A 22,682-nucleotide genomic window follows, 5' to 3' on the forward strand; every position below is an offset into this window, starting at 1 on the left:
TAGGTATAGGTGAGAGAGATAATTGAGAGATAACTACGATAATTGAGCGTCTTTACCGGCATGGGCCGAGCTCGTCCATTACGTGCGAACCCCTACGGATTGACGCCGTTCGGTGCCGTAGCCATCTTTGTCCCTCCGATGAGGCTCTAGAGGCCATCATCACCGTCACCGGTGACCCCCTTTGAAGCTTGGAGTTCGGTACTCATCATTGAGTCGGGGCCTACAAATACGACCATGTAGGCCACATCTTTCATTGTAGTTACATACCCATTAGGGTTTATCCGTTAGACGACGACACCGTCGACGTCCGGCATCACTATCTAGGTATCGAGCAAACGACTCAGTACCGATCGGACGACGTCCTGGACGACGCCCGACATCAAAGAGCATATGTTCTTTCTCCTCCTGAGCATTGAACACATTTCTATTGGGTCCGGTTTAGACATGAGTGATTGAAGCACTATATATCTGGAGGTCTGGTTGGATATGGCGATAATCAGCATCTCCAACAGTTTCATATCCTCTCCTGGTTTTTCTTTTTTATGAGTAAATGAGATAGCTCCGATCATGTATGATTATATCATTTTAATTTGAATCACCTACTTGAATGTATTATTGTATTTTATTCAAAATTTTCATTACTTCAATTATGACTTCCCCCTTTTATGTTTACTCTAACTCCCTATCTATTATCCTCTAAAATGGTTGTATTCATCATTTCATTAATTATCAATCTAACTTCATAATTATGTTCCGCATCATGATGTCATTAATTCAATAGGCATCATAAGATTTTTAGTGCCTTAAAAATGACCTTATTTGACCATCTAGCGGCCTAATTCGTTGAGTTCTCATATGGATGCATCAATAGAATGGATTCCAACAATTGGGCCAATTTCATGGTTTAGGAACTTCCTAGCATTCCGAGCATTATATATATGTGTATGTATAAGTTGCAAGAATCCTATTGCATTAAACAAACAAAGAAGAAGACTATGTGATTTTATGTATTCTTTGACTATACGCCAACTAGGGATGGCCCTTTCGTGCGACCGGTGCAAAAAGAGTGTGCAAAACCGCACATCAAACATTTCCAGGGTATTTCCCAATGCGCATTGATTCTGTGTTAGATTATTGTTGCCATTATCAAGCTACATTGATTCTGTATTTTTTTGCTGTTTTCAAAAGGGGTATTAATCTTATTAATTTTATCCTTCTTGGTAAAAAATTCTACAAAATAGAATAATACAATACAAATAAGATGATGTCAATTGAGAAAAACAGAATAAAAGATGTGTATGTACCGAAAATGTATTTTATTGTCATAGGGGCTTACGTGTTATTCTTCACTATCCATGGCTCTTCCAGTAGTTAGATATTCCTCTCTATCTTCTACTCCATCCAGCTTGTAGCATTTGGATTAGTTGAGATAATGGAATGATTTGGGTTTTCCTAGTTTGTACCTTTCTATAACCTTCCAAATGATGTAAGTTCATATTAAGATATCTCAAAAGGAAACTTTTATATGCCTTTAGATGACTTAATGCAACAATAAGAGACTAAGTCTGAATTAGGAATCAATAGGCCTTGCGTTGAGCTCCACACAGGGAGTATAAACAGAGGTAATTCCTGTCAAGGTCATTAATTTGGTACACATGAGATATTTCAAGCAAGTATGTCCTGATAGCCCTTGCTTTTGAACTGTTTTTATTCAAATATTTTGTATTTTTCTGAATTTGATCAAATCTGAAAGAAATTACCTTAATTCTCTAATTTTATTTATAAAATAAGTTAACAAATTTTCGAAATCTATAAAATTAACAAAGAAAAGTTTTATTGAAAAACCAGTATAAATTTTATCCGACTTGGGCATCTCCACAATTGTTTTCTTTTAATTGATTCTTCATGATTCCTCACTCATTAAATAAAAATCATCCATCAACACGATCAAGTCATGATGCATTATGCTTCTTTTAATAAGGGCTCGCATTCCAGGAATTTTACTATGTATTAGATTATTCAATTTCCTAATATCACGTGTTTCATTGTTGAGGATAATTTTTTGCATGATATATAATGGTGATAATTTAAAATATGCATATGCACTACATGTGGCCTTATAATGCCACCTCGCACGTGCCTGCATGTATTTTTTTATGTTATGAGATAATATGCCTAAATTGATGAAAATATATGTGGCCGGCAAGCCAATCACACATTCCACATCTCATTCCATGTTCATTAATAGAACATATTCATTATAGTGCATGTGTGATGCTTATAATGAAGTCTATGAATACATGATCAGATTTAGTGAATTATGACGAGATGTAATACAGAGATAATAAGTCTTTAAGAATGTGTTCTAAATATTCCTATTCGAAGGATACACGAGCGGGACATCGAAGTAGCCGGATAGAATAACACGATATAGACTCACTCATATGATGAGTATGGCCGGTCCCGTAGCCATTAGCGTGGATACCCTAAGGATAGATAGTGGGTGCTCTTTAGTAGGAAGAGTTCACTGTATTGATCCGTACGAATCCCTGAATGGTATAAAACCAAAATGTAAATCAGGTTGATTCACGTCACAGTTGTGTAAGCGGTCCTTAGACCTGAGACACCAAAGATGTCTTGTGGGCGGATGGTTGTACTTTGATTATGGCCAACGAGTCTCTAATCACGGGATTCTAAATGGTCTTAGTTCGGGTACATCAAGAAGTTCACAAAGATGATTAAGTGGTCAAGATGGGGTCGTCCACCCTTGGTATAAGAGGTGATAGCTCAAGGAAGACGATGCGATGAAGTCCTTAGTCAAGGCAGTGAAATATCAGAGAAGAGTTCTCCAGTGATTTCCAAATGCATCAGTACTAACTTGGATGACCGATTAGGATTTGATAGTTGACTGCACCCTAAGTCGTCCAAGGAGCATCAAGTGGATGAGAGACTATACGTACAAGGTAACCAATGACGAACATGTTCCAAGAGTGAGTTGATACACACTCCTTTGTATCTTCTAGAACACGAGGTATAGCTTGGCACCCCACATATTGGAGACTCAAATTATAGATTGGGTAAAATCGATCAGACATTAATTAATCTATATGATGATATACTTAATTAATTTGGAAGGCCAATAAAGGTTATTGGGCCACTAGAGTCGTTTACTAGATTGATACATGGGCCTAGAGGGTCACACGCAAATGGTCTTTTGGACGTCAAAAGATATATTTAAGTTTTGGATATTTTTATAAAAATACCCACTTAGTATGTATAGGGGAAGGCCCTAAATGAAATTCACCCGGGCCAGAATTGTTCAGGGCTCTTCCCCTTCTTCTCCCCTCTCCCCGTTCAACCTCCAAGCGCACACCATGTCAGCGGCTTACTTTTTTGTCTGATCAATGGCTGACACATATGCACCACGTGTACACGTGGCACCGTGTCATGCAGCTATGTCACCCCAGCTGCCTTCATGGCAAAGAGAGAGAGAGAGAGAGAGAGAGAGAGAGAGAGAGAGAGAGAGAGAGAGAGAGAGAGAGAGAGAGAGAGAGAGAGAGAGAGAGAGAGAGAGATTCGAAGATCCATATTTAATAAAATAAAGATCCAAAAATTACATATAAATATATATATTTTTACATATAAAAATCATATCTTTCTGAATTCAATGTCAAAAAATCCATAAAAATGATATTCGGACTCAAAAATTATATTATTTTATAATTTATTGTCACAAAAATCCCCAAAAATAGATAAAAATACAGAAAATTTGGTATATTATTCTAAAATTAGATTTACTTGTTTTGAGCTTAATGACATGCACATATAATTAATTTAATTCAAATAGAAAGATGTAAATATATTCTAATTTAGGTACTAAAAATGCATGTTATGAATTACGGTAATTTATTTTGGCAGAGAGAACCAGGGTTTTCCCACAAGAGCGCTTCGAACTTGATGTGGCAGCATTGAAAAATGTGCGGCAGATATCTGGTTATTCAGTTCAGTAAAAATCCAATACCGTGAACTATAGGACAACTTTTTTTAGCATTGTTAGCGATGTTGGAAAGCCCTGGGTATTGGCTATCACGTCTTATTAGAAAAGTTGAGTTTGGTACGCAAACACCTCTGAGATAATACAAAACTTTGGTGACACTGCCTTTCAGGTCAAAGATGCATTCTTCTTTAGTTTCCTCCAAATATGATGATCTGACTCCCTTCTTAACTCAAATGAAGACTCAAACAAAGTGTATCCAAGAAACACTTCAACACTCAAGGCTGCACTGTGAGAAACTCACGAATAGTTACAATGTGGAAAAAAAAAAGGTATAAATAAGGATCCCAGATTCTCAATGTGAAAAACTTAGAAATTGTGGCTAGGATTTGGCAATCTGGTCAGTCAATTCTGTGCCTCCCTTAATTAGAAAGAAACATCAACAACCCACTTGAATTTCTCCTTGATAGTAGGCCTCTCCTTTGACTAGACTTACACTCTTTTTGGGATTGTGTCTGTTCCATAGTGGGCTTCATTGTGCTTTAGGTCCCTCTCTTCTCCACCATTGATATATCATAAATATTCCAATTATCCGAGTCCTTTCATAAATGAGAGGATGCACTCTAAGAGTTTAACTTCTAAATTTACCTTCTTTAAGGGATGAACGGGATGGTCTCCTCATGGTTGGATTCTTTTTTATGTAAGATTTCTGAAATATCAAAATTTTATGAAGAAAGAGAACACGTAGTTCTAAAATCATGAATCATAGACCCCCCCCCCCCCCCCCCAGATTTAATTCATGCATGGTCCTCAGTGCGATGAGGATAAAACGTTCAAGAGGTGCATGAAATGCAAACTAAGGGGGTAGTTTTCTTCTTCATTTTTTTCTTAAGCTTGATGAGTAATGGCTTGAATATGCTATTGGCTGATTCCTTGGTTGAGTGTCTTTGGGCCACAAAACTTTCCAAATTCCAGGCATATCCATAATCTTTATAGTACACCGAGTCTCCTCATCATCTTCTCAAACAATGCCACCAGATATCCCTAAAGATCTTCTCACCATTCACTCCTTCGTTTTCGAGAAGGATGCTCAATAAAAAAAATGATGGATGCTCAATAGAAAACTGAAAGGAGGGGTTACTCTTGGGGGGTTGTCTTTTTTAACAATGTATATATGCTTTTAAACCCCCTTACACTTTAACTGTATATTCTAAAAGCCAATGAACCCAAATTGTGTGACTATCTAGACCCATATAGTATTGAAGTTATTAAGTCCAAAAGCCTCATAAATAAGTTAAACTAAATAATTAATTCCATCTAATAGGCAGATTAATTAATCATGTCTCTTGAACCCAATCAATGGGATGCATTGCCAACATATTGGTGGGATTATATACACGGGATGCAAGTGAATCACACATTCAATCACTTGTTCAATATTCATTAATATAAATTTATGCATATAATGAATGCACAATGCTTACATATTTATTTGAATATATATGCTTCACACATTGATTCACAGTTGAGTTTTTCTTCATGCTTGAGAAGATATCTTCCACTCTTATGGATCTATTTTCATGCTTTGAAGAATTTTTTTTTTTTGTATTAAATTTCTAATAAACCATGTTAAAGAAAGTTAAATCAACACATTTTACTCAACTTAGATCATTGCCTTGAGACCGTGGTATTGGCTTATTTATTTGAGATTGCACGTGTCATAAATTGTTTTTGTCTCCTGACCACTGACTATGGACTACTGACAGTTGATTGATTGATATTATTCTTATTACATAAAACCATTTGAAATCAAATGGACATAGATTCAATTTCTTTGAGATTTAATATTCTAGCGTGATATATCTCTTAACAAAATCAAACTTACTCATATAGGATGTTCTCCTAATAATTAACCTATGAGTATGGAGTTAAATACCAGTTTATAGCTTGATACATCAAGCTTAGCTTTTTAATATTAAGATGGTTTTCAAATATAGAATTTCTAGCAAACTTAATTAAGATAGGCTCTAGTAGTAAAAACTAATCGCTTCTTCTCCACTTAAATCCTTTTTGGAATCATTTTGGAAAAAAGAGAAAAATATAAAATCTCGCTTTATCATAGATATTCAGATAGTTTTTTGTATTCGTTCCAAGGATAGATTTCTTCGACAGAGGGGATAACTTTCTTCGATCGACATTCGTCTCTGATTTCTCCCGAGTGAACGCAATCGACGGGTAGTCGGCAAATGGCGTTCACTACTTCTCTCCAATCTCGATTGATGTCTTCATTTTTGGGAGAACGTGTAATCCAGTCAGCGATGAATCCCCTGCAGCCACTACATCGGTCCGGCTGCCCCAGTTCGTCTCTAATTTCTACTCCCCTCCATGCGTAGATAATTTTATTGTCGAAATCATCCCTTACATTCATATGAAGTTTTGTTTTTTTTTATAATTTGTGTTTCATTTGCTGATTGAAGTGCCGATCAGTGCAATGATGCGATATCGCTTCGTCAATAACCTCCGATTTATTGACAATGCGTCATATATGTTCTTATCGAGAAATTTGTGTTGTTAAGCATTCCTTTTCTTGTTATTGTACCTTCCGTGCCATGTTAATGAAAGGAAATTTATCCCCCGTAGCTTGACTTTCACGCAATGTATTATTTTGATTTTTTCTGCCGCCGTGAGTTCAAGTTATTTTTCAGGATTGTGATAGCAAGAAACTTGTTTCTTGTTTTAAGATAATTTATGCCTTTTAATCTATCGTCCAAACAATAATTCCTCATATTTGAAAAAAGTTAAGGATTAACTTGATTAACTTCATTTTCAATAACTTTAATTTTATATCTTTGTATTTCGTTTTAGCTGAATTCCTTGAGATCAATCTGGTATCGTCTTTTAGCTGTCATTTTTGTAAATTAAAGAAGGCTTATTTTATTCTTACATTGTTAAGGCATCTTTCTTTGCATCCTTCTCAAATGCTCTTTTTCTAGATTCTTACACTTACATTTCCACTGTATCCCAGGTCCCAAAGATGTTTCCAAACAGGTGCCCCGGGCATTATCAAATCTAGCCGATATCTTATTCAACAAAAGGTAGGCCATTTGCTCATCATCTTTATTAAATGACTATCTGTGGTGTGAAAATGGTGTGATTCTCTTTATTTTATTATTTTCTTAAAAAAAATAGCAAGTTGCTAATGAGCCCATGTCCCATCGTGCTGGGCACTCCGTCTAGCAATGAACATTTACTATGATTTAGAAAAATGCTAGTAGGATCAGTTGTAGGAAATGACACTGGTGACTGTCTGTTAATTTGTGGTATCTGATTGGTAAATATTTCTGTAAATTGACTTGCAAGAAGTCTAGTTCGATTCGAATTTCCAAAACCAGCTGAGTTCTTGAAATAAATCATAGAACAAGAGAGGAGAACAGGATGGAGATGATGGAGAGAGAGGAAGAGAGTTGACAGATACAAGAGTGGAGAAGAAGATACAAAAAGAAATCAAGGATCCTCCCGTCTAGACACAGGCTTCTCCTTGTCCCCAGCCTCAGTCCGTGTTGCCAGAATGGGACTTCTGACTTCATGAAAACTTGTCCTCTTGTCCGTGTTGCCAGAATGGGTTTCTTTACTTGCCATCTGCTGAGGTTCTTAAATCGGCTCTGATAAGTCTTGAAAATAATGCATCACTGTAACTCCATTATCCTTTTTGTCTCTTCGATTGTCACCGACATATTTTTTATATGCATGATTTTCTGGATACAGTCTTTGATATATCCTATTCGTATTTTTGAAAACTATCATAACGTTATTTAAGCTAGAAAAATAAACTTCTGGTCCAAAAGAGTAAATGTGTAGATTTCAGTTGAACATTGCGTTCTGTAAATATTACTGAAGGATGAGATTCATCTTTCAGGGGATAAGCTGCCCCGCGGTACATAATAAAAAAATTGCGATCATGGTTAAGTTTCAGTGCATAACAGCTCTGTGCGTTTTTTATAAGCTTAACTGTGATGGAGAAATGACTTTTTGATGCATCTCATGATAACATGTCTTGCTTGATGTTTCCTTTGGAAATTGTTGGCTTTTGGAACCAATTTCGAAACTTCAACTTCTATCAGTCGGGGTCTTTGATTTTATGTTCATGTTATGTCCATGTGGTGCCCTCATCTAAGTACATCCATATCACGTTATGGCTGCAGAAATCAGGGCAGCTTGCAAACTGATAAACGCAAACGCCTGCAGAAGGGTAAAGTTTCACCACGACGACCTGTTCCTAGTCATGTGCCAAAGCCTCCTTATGTAGATTCTCGGCAATTACCTGGTATCTCAAGCGGGCCTGAAGTTCATGATGCAAAGGGGATTGAATGCATGAGAGCAGCAGGAAAGCTTGCAGCAGAAGTTCTGTCTTTCGCAGGAACTCTTGTTAAGGTCAAAAAGTGTTTTTTTCACTTATTTTTGTTAAATTTAGTAGGGTTTTGAAGCAGGTCTATTATTTAAAAAAGAAGTAAAAACTCCTGTCCAGCAGACACAGGGATGGCAGAGAGGTGGGAAGGACTTTCGAATATTATATATAACTTGTAATATTTGTGGAATGCTTGATGTTTAGAGAGAAGAGGAAGGAGTAGATAGACAGAGATAGGAAGAAGCATAAAACTTAACTTAAAACAAAGTACAAGAGTCTTATATATACATCGGCTATAACGGCTAGTTAGCCTTGTAACGGCTACTTTGTAACGGCTAGTTTGACTAGCCGTTACTTACCCGATTTGACTTTTAAGCAAATCGGGTAAAACCTTTGGGGGCCCATGTGCATCCTTTATGGGCCTGGGCCATATTCGTCAACACTCCCCCTCAAGTGCAGGAATCTGTACTGGTCATTCCAAGCTTGGACACTAGATATTGGAGGGTCTTCATGGCTTGGGTAAATCTCCCAAACCATGCTCTAGGTGACTGCTTCAGACCATACAGTGCTTTCTTTAGTTTACATCCCTTTCCTTGAGTCGTTTCATCTGCATATCCTGGTGGGATCTCCAAGTAGCTTTCTTCCTTTAGATCTCCATGTAAAAAGGCATTTTTAATGTCATATTGGTTCAATGGCCAGTCTAAGTTTACTGCTAGAGAGATTAGAATTCTGATAGTATGGATCTTGGCTACTGGAGCAAATGTTTCTAGGTAGTCAATTCCATATGTTTGAGTATATCCCCTAGCTACAAGTCATGCTTTGTATCTGTCTAAAGTACCATCTGATTTATACTTAAGTGTATATACCCATCTACATCCAACGGATTTCTTCCCTTTAGGTCGATCGACTATTTCTGAAGTGTTATTTTGGTGTAGTGCCTTCATTTCTTCATCCATTGCTTCTTTCCACATTCTGTTTGTCATAGCTCCCCGAGGATTTCTTGGTATCAGAATATCTTGGACAGTTGTGAGAAACATTTTGTACACAGGTGATACCTTCTGATAGTTTAAGTATTTAGTTATTGAGTGAGGTAAGATTCCTTTAACACATTTTCTAGTTCCTTTCCTTAGGGCAATTGGCCAACTTGCATCTTCCTTTTCTTGGGTAGATATCTCCCCCTCTGCGTAATTCTCTTTGACTGTCTCTCCCCCTTCAATTCTTTCCATGGATTCTATTACTTTTCCCCTTTTTTTCCACTGGTAGTATTTGGGGTAGGGGACAATCGTACTTGATTCTTTCTGCCCTTCATTTTCGACTTTTCCATCTCCTTTTTCATCTGGTTGTTCAAATTCTATTTCCATTAAGTGTTGGTTCCTGCCTGCCACAGGCTCCTCATCTGTCATAGGATTGTTCTTCTCTTCACCAGTTATGGTAAGTAAATGGGAGACATCCCTATATTTTTCTGTACCACTTGGCTCGTAATAAAAGACCTTTTCGTCAAAGACTACATCCTTTGATACAATGTATTTCCCAGTGATAGGATGATATAGTTTGTAACCTTTTTGAGTGATCGAATACCCTAAAAAAACACACTTTTATCCTTTTGCGGACCATTTGTTCTGCTTAGAAGCATGGTTGTATACATAACCAACACAGCCAAATACTCTGACTGGCAATCCATTTTTTAGTCGAACGTTTGGATAATAGGTCTCTAGTAATTCCAAGGGACTCTGGAAATCCAGAATTCTTGACGGCAGCCTATTTATTAAGTGTACAGCTGTCATTACTGCAAATCCCCATAAATTTACTGGTATATTTCCATGAATGAGTAAGGTTCTTCCCTTATCTACAACATCACCTATCTTTCTCTCAGCCACTCCATTCTGTTGTGGAGTGTATGGACATGAAGTTTCGTGTTTTATCCCCTCAGATCTAAAGAATTCCGTCAGCTCATTGTTTAGAAAATCCTTGGCATTGTCTGTCCTCAAGCCTTGAACCTGATCTCCAAACTGTCTCTTAATCAGGTTACATAATCCTTTGATATTCTTAGTGACTTCACTCTTAGTTCTTTGTAAGAAAATCCAACTATATCTACTACAGTCATCAGTACACACTAAGAAATATCTATGTCCTAGTATGTCTGTTTGAGGAGAAGGTCCCCATACATCACAATGTATCATTTGGAAAGGTTTAGTCATCCGGGTGTCACTGGGTGGATAGGTAGCTCGCCTAAATTTCCCTAATTGACAGGATTCACAAGTCAAATTTTCCACTAAAACATCTTTAAACAATTTGGGATACATATACTTTAGGAGAAAGTAGGAGGGATGTCCCATTTTTTGGTGCATCTCAACAATCGATTCTTGGGATGACTTCATCACTATAATCGCCTTGGATTCTCCCTCCCTTAGTGATTCCTGACTTTGCACAGGTAGGTAGTACAGCCCTTGATAAACCTTAGCTAGTCCACCCGAGTTCCTTGTGACATAGGTAAGCATCAAGATTATCGAAGAGGACATTATATTCCTTAAGTTTTGCCAATTTTTGTACTGAGTCTAAATTTATAAATAACTTAGGAACATGTAGTACAGTTCCTAGTTCTCCTATTGGTTTGAGATTCATTTTACCAATACCAACTACTGGAAGTAGTGATCCATCGGCAGTTTGAACATATTTGCCAGGAGGGACAACCTCATATGCCATAAAAGAAGATCTTTTAGAGGACATGTCATCTGTTGTCCCGGAATCTAGGATCCATACATTTGCAGGTTCCTTAGCAAGTAAAGCAATACTATTAAGGAGCTCGTGTTTACCTGTGTTTGCCACTGATGTTGACCCAATGATAGTTCCAGAATTTATCAAGGACTTCAAGTTCTGGAGCTCTTGAAACATCTTCTGGAAATCTTGAGCTGAGGGAAGTTCATTAGCATTACCTGTTTGGGATGCTCCTTGTTGTGTGAAGTGGGCCTTGGCTAGATGTGGTGGCTTGCCATGTAATTTCCAGCATTTGTCTTTTGTATGGCCTCTTTTTTTGCAGTAGTTGCAGAAAATTTCTTCCTTGTTAGATTTTTCCTGATCTCCCTTCTGTTGACCTTTTGTTACATAGGCTGTACTTTCAACGGTTTCTTTGACTTAGTTTAGGCGGCTTTCCTCTTGCATTGCCTTGGACACAGCCTCATCAAATGTGGGTTCGTCTTCCCGATTGTAGAGTTGACTTCTTAGTAGTTCAAACTCGGGTCGAAGCCCCTGGAGGAATTGACAGAGGCGATTAGTTGCCTCGTGTGCTCTAGCCACTGGATCGGTAGAAGGTGGATGGCAGTGATCGAGCTCATTGTGAATTTCTCTTAGCTTATTCGAGTAAGTAAGTACGTCCATGTCGCCTTGCTTGAGGGTATAGGACTGGATGATCAATGTAATGATCTTCGTTTTGTCATTCTTTTTAGAATGATTTCGATGAACAGCCATCCATAGAGCTTTAGATGTCTCATAAGAGGAATATTGAGTAAGCTGCTCTGACGAAATAGAATCCAACATCCATCCAAACACAAATTCCTCCTCCATGACCCACTTTGGGTAATCTGGATGAGTTTCACTTGGACGGTCCTCGGTTAAGTGATGGAGGAGCTGACGAGGCTTTAAAGCTGCTTGGATAGTCCTCTCCCAGAGAAGGAGATTGTTTCCATTAAAAATGTTGCGTTTTGCGAACACTGGAAGATGGGTCAACCATTGATCAGGGATTATCAACGGATTCCCTGAAGATGGCGCAGCGGAAGCAGAAGATATAACTGGAACTGGGAGCTTCATTGAGTCATCAGCCATAGTTCCTCCCGTAGGATGATCCTCAGCTCAAATGATGAACAGAATCCTCCCAAAAGGAACCAGAATCCTCCCGTAGGATGATCCTTAGTGTCAATCGGACTTTCATGTGCTCTCGTAGATCACTCCCGCTCTGATACCATGTGGAATGCTTGATGTTTAGAGAGAAGAGGAAGGAGTAGATAGACAGAGATAGGAAGAAGCATAAAACTTAACTTAAAACAAAGTACAAGAGTCTTATATATACATCGGCTATAACGGCTAGTTAGCCTTGTAACGGCTACTTTGTAACGGCTAGTTTGACTAGCCGTTACTTACCCGATTTGACTTTTAAGCAAATCGGGTAAAACCTTTGGGGGCCCATGTGCATCCTTTATGGGCCTGGGCCATATTCGTCAACAATATTTATTCTTTCCGGTTTATTTGAATCTCATAGTTGAAGGTGGTGTAAAAGTTCCTTTAAATTGCATCTTTGTAGAGCTACCAGTGGTATATTTTATAGTGCTGGAATGTCTAATGATTGTAATGCTCTCCTTACTGTGGACAATTTTTTTGTGAACGGGAAAGTTCACGTGAGATGAAAGCGTATAAACTTTCTGACGATTTGCTGAAGAAATGAATTTTTTGAACAAGGGATTATAAAGCCCTTTCCCACCTTTACTCATATTCTGTAGTACAAAAAACATTAGTTTGCAATCCAGTGGTAGAACTACGACTGATTATGGCCATGCGTGGGTTTCACTGTTGATCTATTTTGATTTGAGCTCAGCCAGACATCGTATATCTTCCTCAGATGAAGGCTTTCTCCATACTTTTTCTGTTATTTGAAATTCTTGCATAGGATTTTTTTTTCATTATCCAGCTATTTTAACCAAGTAACCCTCCAGATCTTTATTAAACTGGGCAGCCAGGGATAACAACGGATGAAATCGATCAAGCAGTTCACCAAATGATCATCGATAATGGAGCATATCCTTCGCCTCTTGGGTATGGCGGCTTTCCGAAGAGCGTTTGCACTTCGGTCAATGAGTGCATTTGCCATGGCATCCCTGATTCACGTCCACTCGAGGTGCTTTCTCCCGCTGTTTATGGCATTACAATAATTTGCGTTGAATCGAAATAATGTTAAATTTCTTTTAATTTGGCAGGATGGTGACATAATCAACATAGACGTGACTGTCTATTTGAATGTAAGTTTCCTGGTGCATTCAAAATATATGTTTTCTCAAATCCATTCATATTACTTTTGGAAAGTTTTGTCAACTGATTTTTTTCAATCTAGTTTACGATCAACTTTTATCATCCAGGGCTATCATGGAGATACTTCTGCCACCTTTTTTTGTGGGAACGTAGATGAGGATGCAAAAAAACTTGTTGAGGTCAATCATCTCCGCTAATCTGCCTGTGTGTGCTGTTTTAGATTTTTTGGTTGCAAAAAATTCTGCATCCTTTTTTCATTTTATAATCTCATCAGAAATTGCAGAATAATTTATTGATAAATGCTCGGTCCATGCATGAATATTTTTTTAACCCTCTCTCCAACATATCTCTTCTTTATGCGATCTATAATGTTCAACTTCACATGATTTTTTCTTATTTGTGCAACAATTTTCTATTTCCCCTATCGTGGAATGTTATCCATTGATGTGTATGAATTGATTTACTTTCACCATCTTTATGACGGTGATTATCATTGACAAGAGTTGCTAATTACTTTTCTACGGAAATACTTTCTATGACTCATGTGATGCTAGTTTTACTGAATGCTAATTTTATCTGTATCTCTTTCCAGGTTACCCATGACTGCTTGCAGAAGGCTATATCTATCTGTCGGCCTGGAGTAGAGTACAGTAGAATTGGCAAGACAATACAGTAAGTCTTTCTTCACTCGTTCAGAATAAAAGATCTCTACTGAAAATTATATTTCTTCTTCGCGGTAATATTATATTTCTTATTAAATTTCATCTAAAAAGGCTTGTCATGAAGTGATCATGCAGCTAAGTTCAAGTTGGGGGTGGTTCGGCAATTCGTCGGCCATGGGATAGGCCGTGTCTTTCATTCCGACCCAGTTATTCTCCACTATAGTATGTTAGCTTATTTTTCCATTTTAAATAATTTATTTATTCTCTAGGTTTCTAAGTTCATTTCTTCTTCTTTAAAAGGAAATAATGAACGAGGGAGAATGCTTCTTGGGCAAACCTTCACAATAGGTAATGTTGCACAAACTGTTTTCAGAAATTTATGTTGACGTCGAATTAAAATATTTCTTATGATTTGTAGAGCAAGAAACTTCATGCTTTTAACACATCCGACCTTAAACCCCTGCAGAGCCGATGCTCACTATGGGCAGCATTAATCCAGTCTTATGGTCCGATGACTGGACGGCAGTCACAGAAGATGGAAGCCTCTCTGCGCAGTTTGAGCACACCTTATTGATCACGGAAAATGGGGCAGAGATAATGACTCAATGCTAATATCTGTGGTAATTCCAAACGCATCTTATCAGTATGATTGTAATTACTTGCATTTTTTACTCCATTTTGGGGTTCTATGCTCTTATTTTGTTTCAAAATGCCTCTTCTTTCGACTCTAATGGATTCTTTGTTTTGTTTGAACAGGAAAATCTTAATTTTTTTCATTTTAGGGGAGTATTCATGCCCAAAACCGTTTCATATTAGTGGGAAATCATCTGAAATGATGTGTATCTGCGTTTCTTGATTCATTGCCAATACTAAAATCCCAAAAGAAAGGGCTTGTGGCTGTAAAACGTTTCCTACGGGAAACGCACTATTGGGTTTATGTTCATGTTAAATGCTGAAACTGTTAGCATCTATTTTTGACGTACAGTAATGACTGTAACTCATCCTGTATCTATGGAACCTCCATCTGAATTTTTTACTTTCATCCTCTTAAAAGATATACGTTGAATGAATCTAGATAATTTTGAGAAGACAGGAAAAAAGTTTAAAAAACTAGAGGGTGTTACCGAATGATATGATGAGAGTAGATAGGAAAATGCCCACGAATGAGAAATGAAACTAAAAGGAAAATTGTTGAATTGTAAAGATCGGCTTGTTCAATTATAGATGTAGGCAAACTTTATGAATAAGTTTGGAATTGCATCTCCAAATACAAAACAATAAGGATCAATGCAAACACTTGCACTGAGTATCATTAGCCCGGCATTTGGAAAGAATCCAAAATTTTAGAAAGAAAACCTTGCATCAGGGCTGATACTAAATTGTTGGTTAGACAGATCAGTTTAGACAGATTGTTGGTTAGATATAAACACGATACCTGATAAAAAAATAATTCAACTGATGACACTGTAACATAACAGTTGAGGTGAGGATAGGTCGTCTCCGCTTGGAATAAACATTAGTTGATAGTATATTTTAAGAGAGGGTAAAACAGATGAGAGTTTTTTGAAATAATGAGATAAGGAAAATAAGAGAAAGAATGGAGCCAAAAACTAAGAATGCCAAGCCTCATAGAAAGAACATTGATAATGTTTTAATATAATAGTGGTGGAATGACCCCACAGCCTCCCCCATGCACGCTTCTCCCCCTCTGTTGGGTTATGCCAAGATCCACAATGGAATAAGTTTTGTGCAGTGAAAGTAAAACTGATTTTAACCTGGAATTTTGAAGAAACAAAAAATAGAAAAACTTGATGATCAAATCACCTTGTGCAGAAATAGATCAGCTATCATTTTTTTATTTGATTGAGTTGTTCCAGGTTATGAAAATGAGTGATCCCTACATGCATCCTCACGATCCCTTCATCTCCCTCTCCCTCATTATATTGCTATATCCCAAATGTAAAGCTGTTTAAAAAAATCTTATAAAATATAAGTGTTTTGTTTGTGATGTTGTGGACCACCAATAACTAGCTTCATTTTTCATATGAAAGGGAATGATATTAAACATTACGTGTTTTGTCTCCTAGGTCAACCTATTATTCTAGGATCATCATACTGTTTACATTTCATCTCCCTCATTCCATTATCTGGTGTCTTATTTTCTCTATCCCTTCAATTTATCTCTTCTTTCACCTTGCATTTTCCACCACCAAGAATATTCTTAATATCTAAATCCTAATTATACAACCTATAATCGTCATATCAACTAGATTAAAATCCTTAAACATGAAAACATATTTCCTTACATATGTTCTCTTTGATTTGAACTTAAACATATATATTTATACTTGAATAAAATACCACAAGATAGTATTGATTGTGTATATGACTACGTAGAGTAAGGTGTTGTGTTCTAGGGTCTGATCGAGGTTAAACATTGGCAATTTTTGAAGCAGAAAACTGAGAACAGAATTGTTAAAATAATTAAAACTTGATGATCAGATATCATGTGGATGAATCAAATCTGTGATTTCTTAGTTCCTCGAGTGAGACCTGTTGAGTTGTTCATGTGTCTATTCTCTAGATGGATCCACATGACCCCCTGCATGTTGAACTTCCTTTTTCATGTTGATGGTCCATGTTATTAATCCACCATTGTTATTGTGTTGTTCCAATCTAATGGAAGAAGGGAGCCAAAGGAAGAAGATAGAAGAACGAGAGGCGCTTGAATAATTTTGGCCCATGTGGATTTTTTACAACTTTCCTCTATTTATACTTAATATTTTTTTATGAAATACCTAATAATTTTTGTAAGTATATCTTCCAACATCAAAAAAGACATTTGTGTACGACACTCTAGGCACATGGATCAATCTAGTTAACAAATCTAACTGTCCAATAACTTTTATTGGATAACCTAATTAATTATTCAGAATATAGGTTAATTAATCACATATCACTTTGACCTAATCAATAGCTTGAGTTTCAAATCAATGGGGATCCAAATAACATTTTGACCCCTAGAAGATACAACATAATATAATTAATCTATTGTGGAACCTTATTCTCATTGCTTATCATGTATGAGTAATCCATCATCTGATTGTCACTCTTAGGATGACTTAAGGTATGGTTAACTGTCAAATCTTAAACGGTCATAATGATTAGTACTGGGGTGATAAACCAGAATTTGAGTTAAATAAGTAGTTTGTGGGCTCTGATTTATGACACAATATTTATAAAATTTTCCTTACTTAGAATAGGGTGAGGGTCTAACCCAAAAGGAGCAGGTAACGAGAGAGTAAATTGTAATTAAATATATTTAAAAATATTTTTGGTATTTTTTATATTTTTCTGGATTTAAAATATTTTCTAAAGCTCAAGTAAATGAAATGAAGGTGATGCCGGACGTCGTTGGGGACGTCGTCTGGTTGGCACCGAGTATGATGGCTCGGTACCGATAAAGGATAGTGGTATCGAACGTCGACGGTGTCATCGTTTGATGGATGAAACCCTAACGGGTTATGTAACTACGATGTGATGAAATGCATCCTACGTGTCGTACGTGCAGGCTCTGACTCGAGGGAGGCACTGAGCTCCAAGGTTGGACAGGGTTGCCAGGTGACGGCGACGGGGGTCTCTCGAACCTCGTCGGAGCGACAAGGACGTCTACAGCTGAACGAAATCAATCAATAGGGATCGCACGTAACAGACAGATTCGTTCGTACCGTTAAGACGCCCAAAGTTATCGTAGTTTCTCTGAAAACCTCTCTCACCTACCTAGCTTGAGCGCGGTAGAGTCAGGACGAAAAATTCCTGCGAGAGATAAGTAAACGAGCGACGGGAGAGGACGGCGTACCTTGTCGGCGTATGGCTCATGGTGTAGAATTTTGTTGACAGACAGCGGCGGTCAGAACGGGTGTGGCGGAGAGACGCAGGAGAAGAAACGGCGGCTCGACTCACGATTGCTCGCAGGAGCGCTTGGTAAAAGGTTGGAGGAGAATGTAAGTGTGAGTCGATAGAGGTGGCGTGATGACCACGAGGCTGACCCGACTCAACTGGCGGCGATCTTGACGATAATGGACCATCAGCGTGGGTGGGGAAAATTGGAATCCCGGCTGCCTTAAACAAACGGTCAGAGGGGCGTCGTCGGTCACATTTCGCTCGGTGGTAGATCCGATGCTGGTGGCCGCTGATGGAAAGGCCTGACTATGTCGCAATGAGTCAGCTTCAGTTCACGGTCAACGACTAGGGCTGGTGAAGGAGGGGGTCGCTCCTACTGCGTTACCCGTGGCTCACAAGCATGGAACAAGCAAGGGAACAATCCTGTCACCGATGGGACAAGCCCGTCGCCGATGAGAGTGGGGCACTCCATAAGGGTGTAATCTCACGCCAGTAGTGTGGGAACAATCCTTGAGCATCGCTCACTTGAAATTTGCGGTAGAGGACTCAGACAGATTTCTGCGGCGGAAGACCCGACATCTGAAATTGCTGCCTGCTTGAAGGGTTCCACGGACGCCACCGAGGATATCAACTGCGGAGGGCCCAACGGTGAGTCTTGGGGGCTCAATTGGCCAACATCGGTTCCGCGATCTGCTCACGGGGTCTCTTTCACCACCGTAACGTGATACGATCGAACTTGAAGATGCCGACGGTCCGTGAGGACAACATCGATTCATAGGTCTGGGAAGGGAAGACGGGGAATTGAGGGCAGGGTCCTGCCGTTTCCCTTTCCTAGATCCTGGATTCGTTGATTTTCCTTCCTCTCGATTCTTCCTTCTCTTGCTCCCTGTCCTTCCCTTTTTTTTTCTCTCTTGATGGAGGAAGGGGAGACCAGTAAAAAAACATAACTTCTTCTTCGTTAATTCCTGGTCTGCGGGGGCTAGGGCGCCCCCTTCTTCCATAAAGCATGAAGAGGTCAATGGGCCCCCCCTTAGTGGTTCAACAAAACAAGAAAGGATCCATTAGGGGCCCTTATAGAATGGGCCCCCATTACAAAGAAATAAAAGGGGAAATTGAAAATATAAAACAAAAAAGGGAAAGAGGAAAGGACTAGGGGTCCCTTCCCATGACGACGAAGACGGACATACATGACACGTTGCGAATGCGACGAAAAAAAAAAATGATGAATAGAAAACACAAAACATGACAAAGAAATGATGAAAATCAAAATGCGATAATTGAGCATCTTCACCTGGCTGTCGATGACGGTGGCGAGCGGTGCGGGCGACGTCATCGACAAACTTTGATGGCGTGCGCCATCAGAAGGGAAACTAGTCAAAACTATTTTAAGTAAATGAAATAAATATTTATTTTTTTCTAATAAGTTCTAATGATTTTTTATAAAAATTTTAAAACATGGTATTTGTTTAGGGCAATTAATAGTTTTAACAGAAAAATAGAATCTTAGGCTGCCCTTCCCGTGGTGAAGTTACAAAAAAAATGATTAGTGGACAAAAAAGCAGTAACTTTTGCTACAGGAGGAATCTTAGAGTGCTGTAAAATTAGAGAAAAAGCTAGAAGTCTAGGCTATCAATTAGAGAAAAAGTTAAGAACTTTCAAATCAAACTTTCAGGAGATCACACAAACCTTGTTGTCGCTTCTCCCAAGGCCAAGTGGTGTTTTTTCTCCAAGAATCATGATCACCCTTGAAATCTCTCTCCCACACGATTGTAGAACAAGAATGGATCAAATAAATATGATGCAATAGGCCTTCAACAACAAGTAGTGAGCAGAAATCCAAGATGAGATACAGAGAGAGAGGAGAAGAGAATAAATAGAAGTGCTCTAACTCTCCCAGCCATTGGAGTTAATTTCAAAGGTTTGTAGGGCTAGGATTTCTTTATTTCCATTCTGGACCCACGTTCTCTCCTTCCCATATTTGAAAACATGCCTTTCCAATTCAAATTGTGGGTTAGTTTCACAATTCTTGCCTTTAGTTGTTCCGGTCCTTAAGAGGTTTGAATGGGCTTCTAGAGTGGGTTTCTCGTGTATTGGGACTCTTCTAATTATCCATTAGAGGGATAAAGTTTCTAATTTCCTCCCATTTTTATATCAAATTCACCATAGTATTTACCTAAGTCCTGTTTTTCAAATAAAACTCCAAGAAGATGTGAGAAATCCACTTGACTCTTAAGGAGTCAAATAGGGTTAGTCTAAAAAATCAACAATGTTTATATATATATAAATAGAGATTAGGAAAATAAATCATAAATTTATCATTTTATCTTTAAATGGTGAATAATGGAAATGAAAATTAAAAATAAGATTAAAAAAGAAGTATACAAGCATAATTTTATTTATCTGATTTGATTTATCATGCAGTTTTTATTTCTTACTTCTCCATGTGACCAGACTCCCACCAATAAATATTAAATATTTGAAGTGGATCATCTATCCACTACTAAACTTCTATAATAAGCATTTGAGTAAATTCCAACTTATAAATCACCTCTAGAGGTGAATAAGTTGCCTCGTTCGATAGAGTTCTTCAGGTATGTCAATATATGATGTCCAACTTTGAGATGAATATCATAAGGGTTACTCATGAACTGGCTTAGGGCGTTGATTTATGGTGCTAGGGATAGCCTGAGGAAGGTTGGGGGGTTGAATTAGGTTATTCTTTAAAATCCTTTTACTTTCTTCTTTTAGGTTATACTATAAGCCTAAATCTTCTTTATCTATGTTTTATAATGATGACCAAGGGAAAGATGTCACCGGATATTTTATACAGGTTAGGTCTAGCCCCTTAATCCTGTCCCGAGATATCCGACCGGATTTCTTAGTCAATCCCAAACCAAGTCTCTATAGCCCCCCAAGCTAAAACAATCGGTAATAGGGATACACAGATCTCCTATCTAGGAAATGAAATAGCGAGTTGCCTTGGGCCCCCTTAGCCTTTTCAGGTACATACACGTTCTCCTCTCCTTTCAACGGACCACTCAGGTCTTTTGTAGCAGGCCCAATTTGCCTTCACCCAAAGATTCTTGAGCTAATCACATTAGAATGTCGAGTATGCAAGATAATTCACGATATAATTTCACAAATAAAAGAAAATATTAAGGTGTGACAGATAAATATAAAATATCAACCTATATCACTTTGAGTGATGTGATAACTCAGTCACTGCCAATAACTCAATCTCCAATGGACACTTTGCTTTGATCAATCAAATCTAAATTTTCCTTTAATAAGCAAATATTATTATTTCAAATACCCTAAAAGATACCAAACTTAATTGCTGAGAGATTTTCGGCAGAGTCTTGTCTGTATGTTAGTGATTTCTCACATTTTATCTACTCAAAATAATCTAGAGTTTTAAATGTAAATGCATTAAAAGCCTGAACCCAAACCTGAAAGGACTTGTGAAAGTCCTTCTGTATTATTCCTTCTCCCTTGATATATTTGTCGACTTTCCTGCAATGTCAGCTTCAACAAAAAAGTTCTACAATTCTAGTAGGAAATGGTCACTTAGGATTAATCTCGCTCAACCTTATTTAGGCAGAGTCAATCAATGTTTAAGGACTTCAATGTTTAAGGACTTCTAACAATAAATTAGCAGATATCACTATGTATTTTAGAAGTATCTTTTTTCTTAAAAACTGATATTGCGTACTTCACTGTGGTTTCAGATATTTATCTCAATGAATTTCCCAAATTTGAAACACCCTGAAGTTAAGCAATTTTCTCAATATCTCGATATTGTATTGCAATAGTCGATTGTAGATAGTGGATTAAATTCAGCTTGATAGAATAATATTCCTTGATCGAATAAGTAAATTCAACAGAATTAATTTGACATCGATGAATTTAAAGGAAAAATGGATGGATTTAATCAGGTTTGGAAATTTAGTTCAATGTTTGATAACTCAATTGATCTATTAATTTTTGGATTCACAATCTAAAGATATGACTAATTCTCTGATAAGATATATCTTCACAGTTCAGCGTAGAAAATATTTTAACCTACTTGTAATCCAGATTTATTATAAGTACTCTTACCATAAAAGTGATCGCCGTCTATTGAAGTATGCTCTATCTCACGACACCTTGTCGAATGACTTGGTATAACCTACAACAGAAATATAAACCAACACCACCACATATTTGTCTCACCGGATTTCTGGATTTCTGGAGCTCAATGTGTTCATAAAAGATCTTGATCAATCAGCTCAGCTGTTGTTCTTGATCACCCTTCTTCTTATTTTCAGATCTTGAACAATGCTTCGGGTTCTTGCTAGAGCACAGATGATCTTGCTCGACAACAATTGGAAGAGTCAAGGAACAGGGTAGGAGGGGAATGACCGCCCTTCCGAGTTTTCTTTTTATTTTGAACATTTTAAGGATTATGACTAAAATGCCCCTGCAACTCTTAATTTAACGGTTAATTCTTTTAAGGGTAAAAAGGTAAAGATCAGAAACTTAATTGAAATAAAATAATCTTTATGATTTAAACCAAAAAACTTGCTTTTATTAATATTAAACTATGCATCCAAGATATCCCCAAAAGGATATGTTTGCAAATTCTATATGATTTAGGATGTTTTCATGTTTAACTCTTCCTCAAACTCTTTATGAATATCAGATAATAGACAGGGAAGCTTTT

General features: G+C 37.6%; 1 protein-coding gene across 2 annotated transcripts; it reads left to right on the plus strand.

Moving 5' to 3' along the window:
* The first annotated feature begins 6,124 nt into the window (after positions 1–6,124).
* On the plus strand, positions 6,125–15,061 carry MAP1D (methionine aminopeptidase 1D). Of its 2 annotated transcripts, XM_078573580.1 has the most exons (11): positions 6,127–6,352; positions 7,020–7,089; positions 8,197–8,425; positions 13,123–13,284; positions 13,364–13,405; positions 13,523–13,594; positions 14,008–14,087; positions 14,202–14,299; positions 14,378–14,425; positions 14,544–14,697; positions 14,834–15,061. In XM_078573580.1, exons 1-10 carry the CDS (start codon positions 6,241–6,243, stop codon positions 14,687–14,689), a joined length of 1,059 nt encoding a protein of 352 aa, XP_078429706.1. In that variant the 5' UTR covers positions 6,127–6,240; the 3' UTR covers positions 14,690–14,697; positions 14,834–15,061. The 2 variants fall into 2 exon arrangements, with proteins under 2 accessions (XP_078429705.1, XP_078429706.1); XM_078573579.1 differs by having other exon boundaries at positions 6,125–6,352; positions 13,364–13,594.
* The last annotated feature ends 7,621 nt before the right edge of the window (positions 15,062–22,682 follow it).

This window comes from Wolffia australiana, chromosome 4 (genome assembly GCF_029677425.1).
Source record: "Wolffia australiana isolate 7733 chromosome 4, ASM2967742v1".
NCBI lineage: Eukaryota > Viridiplantae > Streptophyta > Magnoliopsida > Alismatales > Araceae > Wolffia > Wolffia australiana.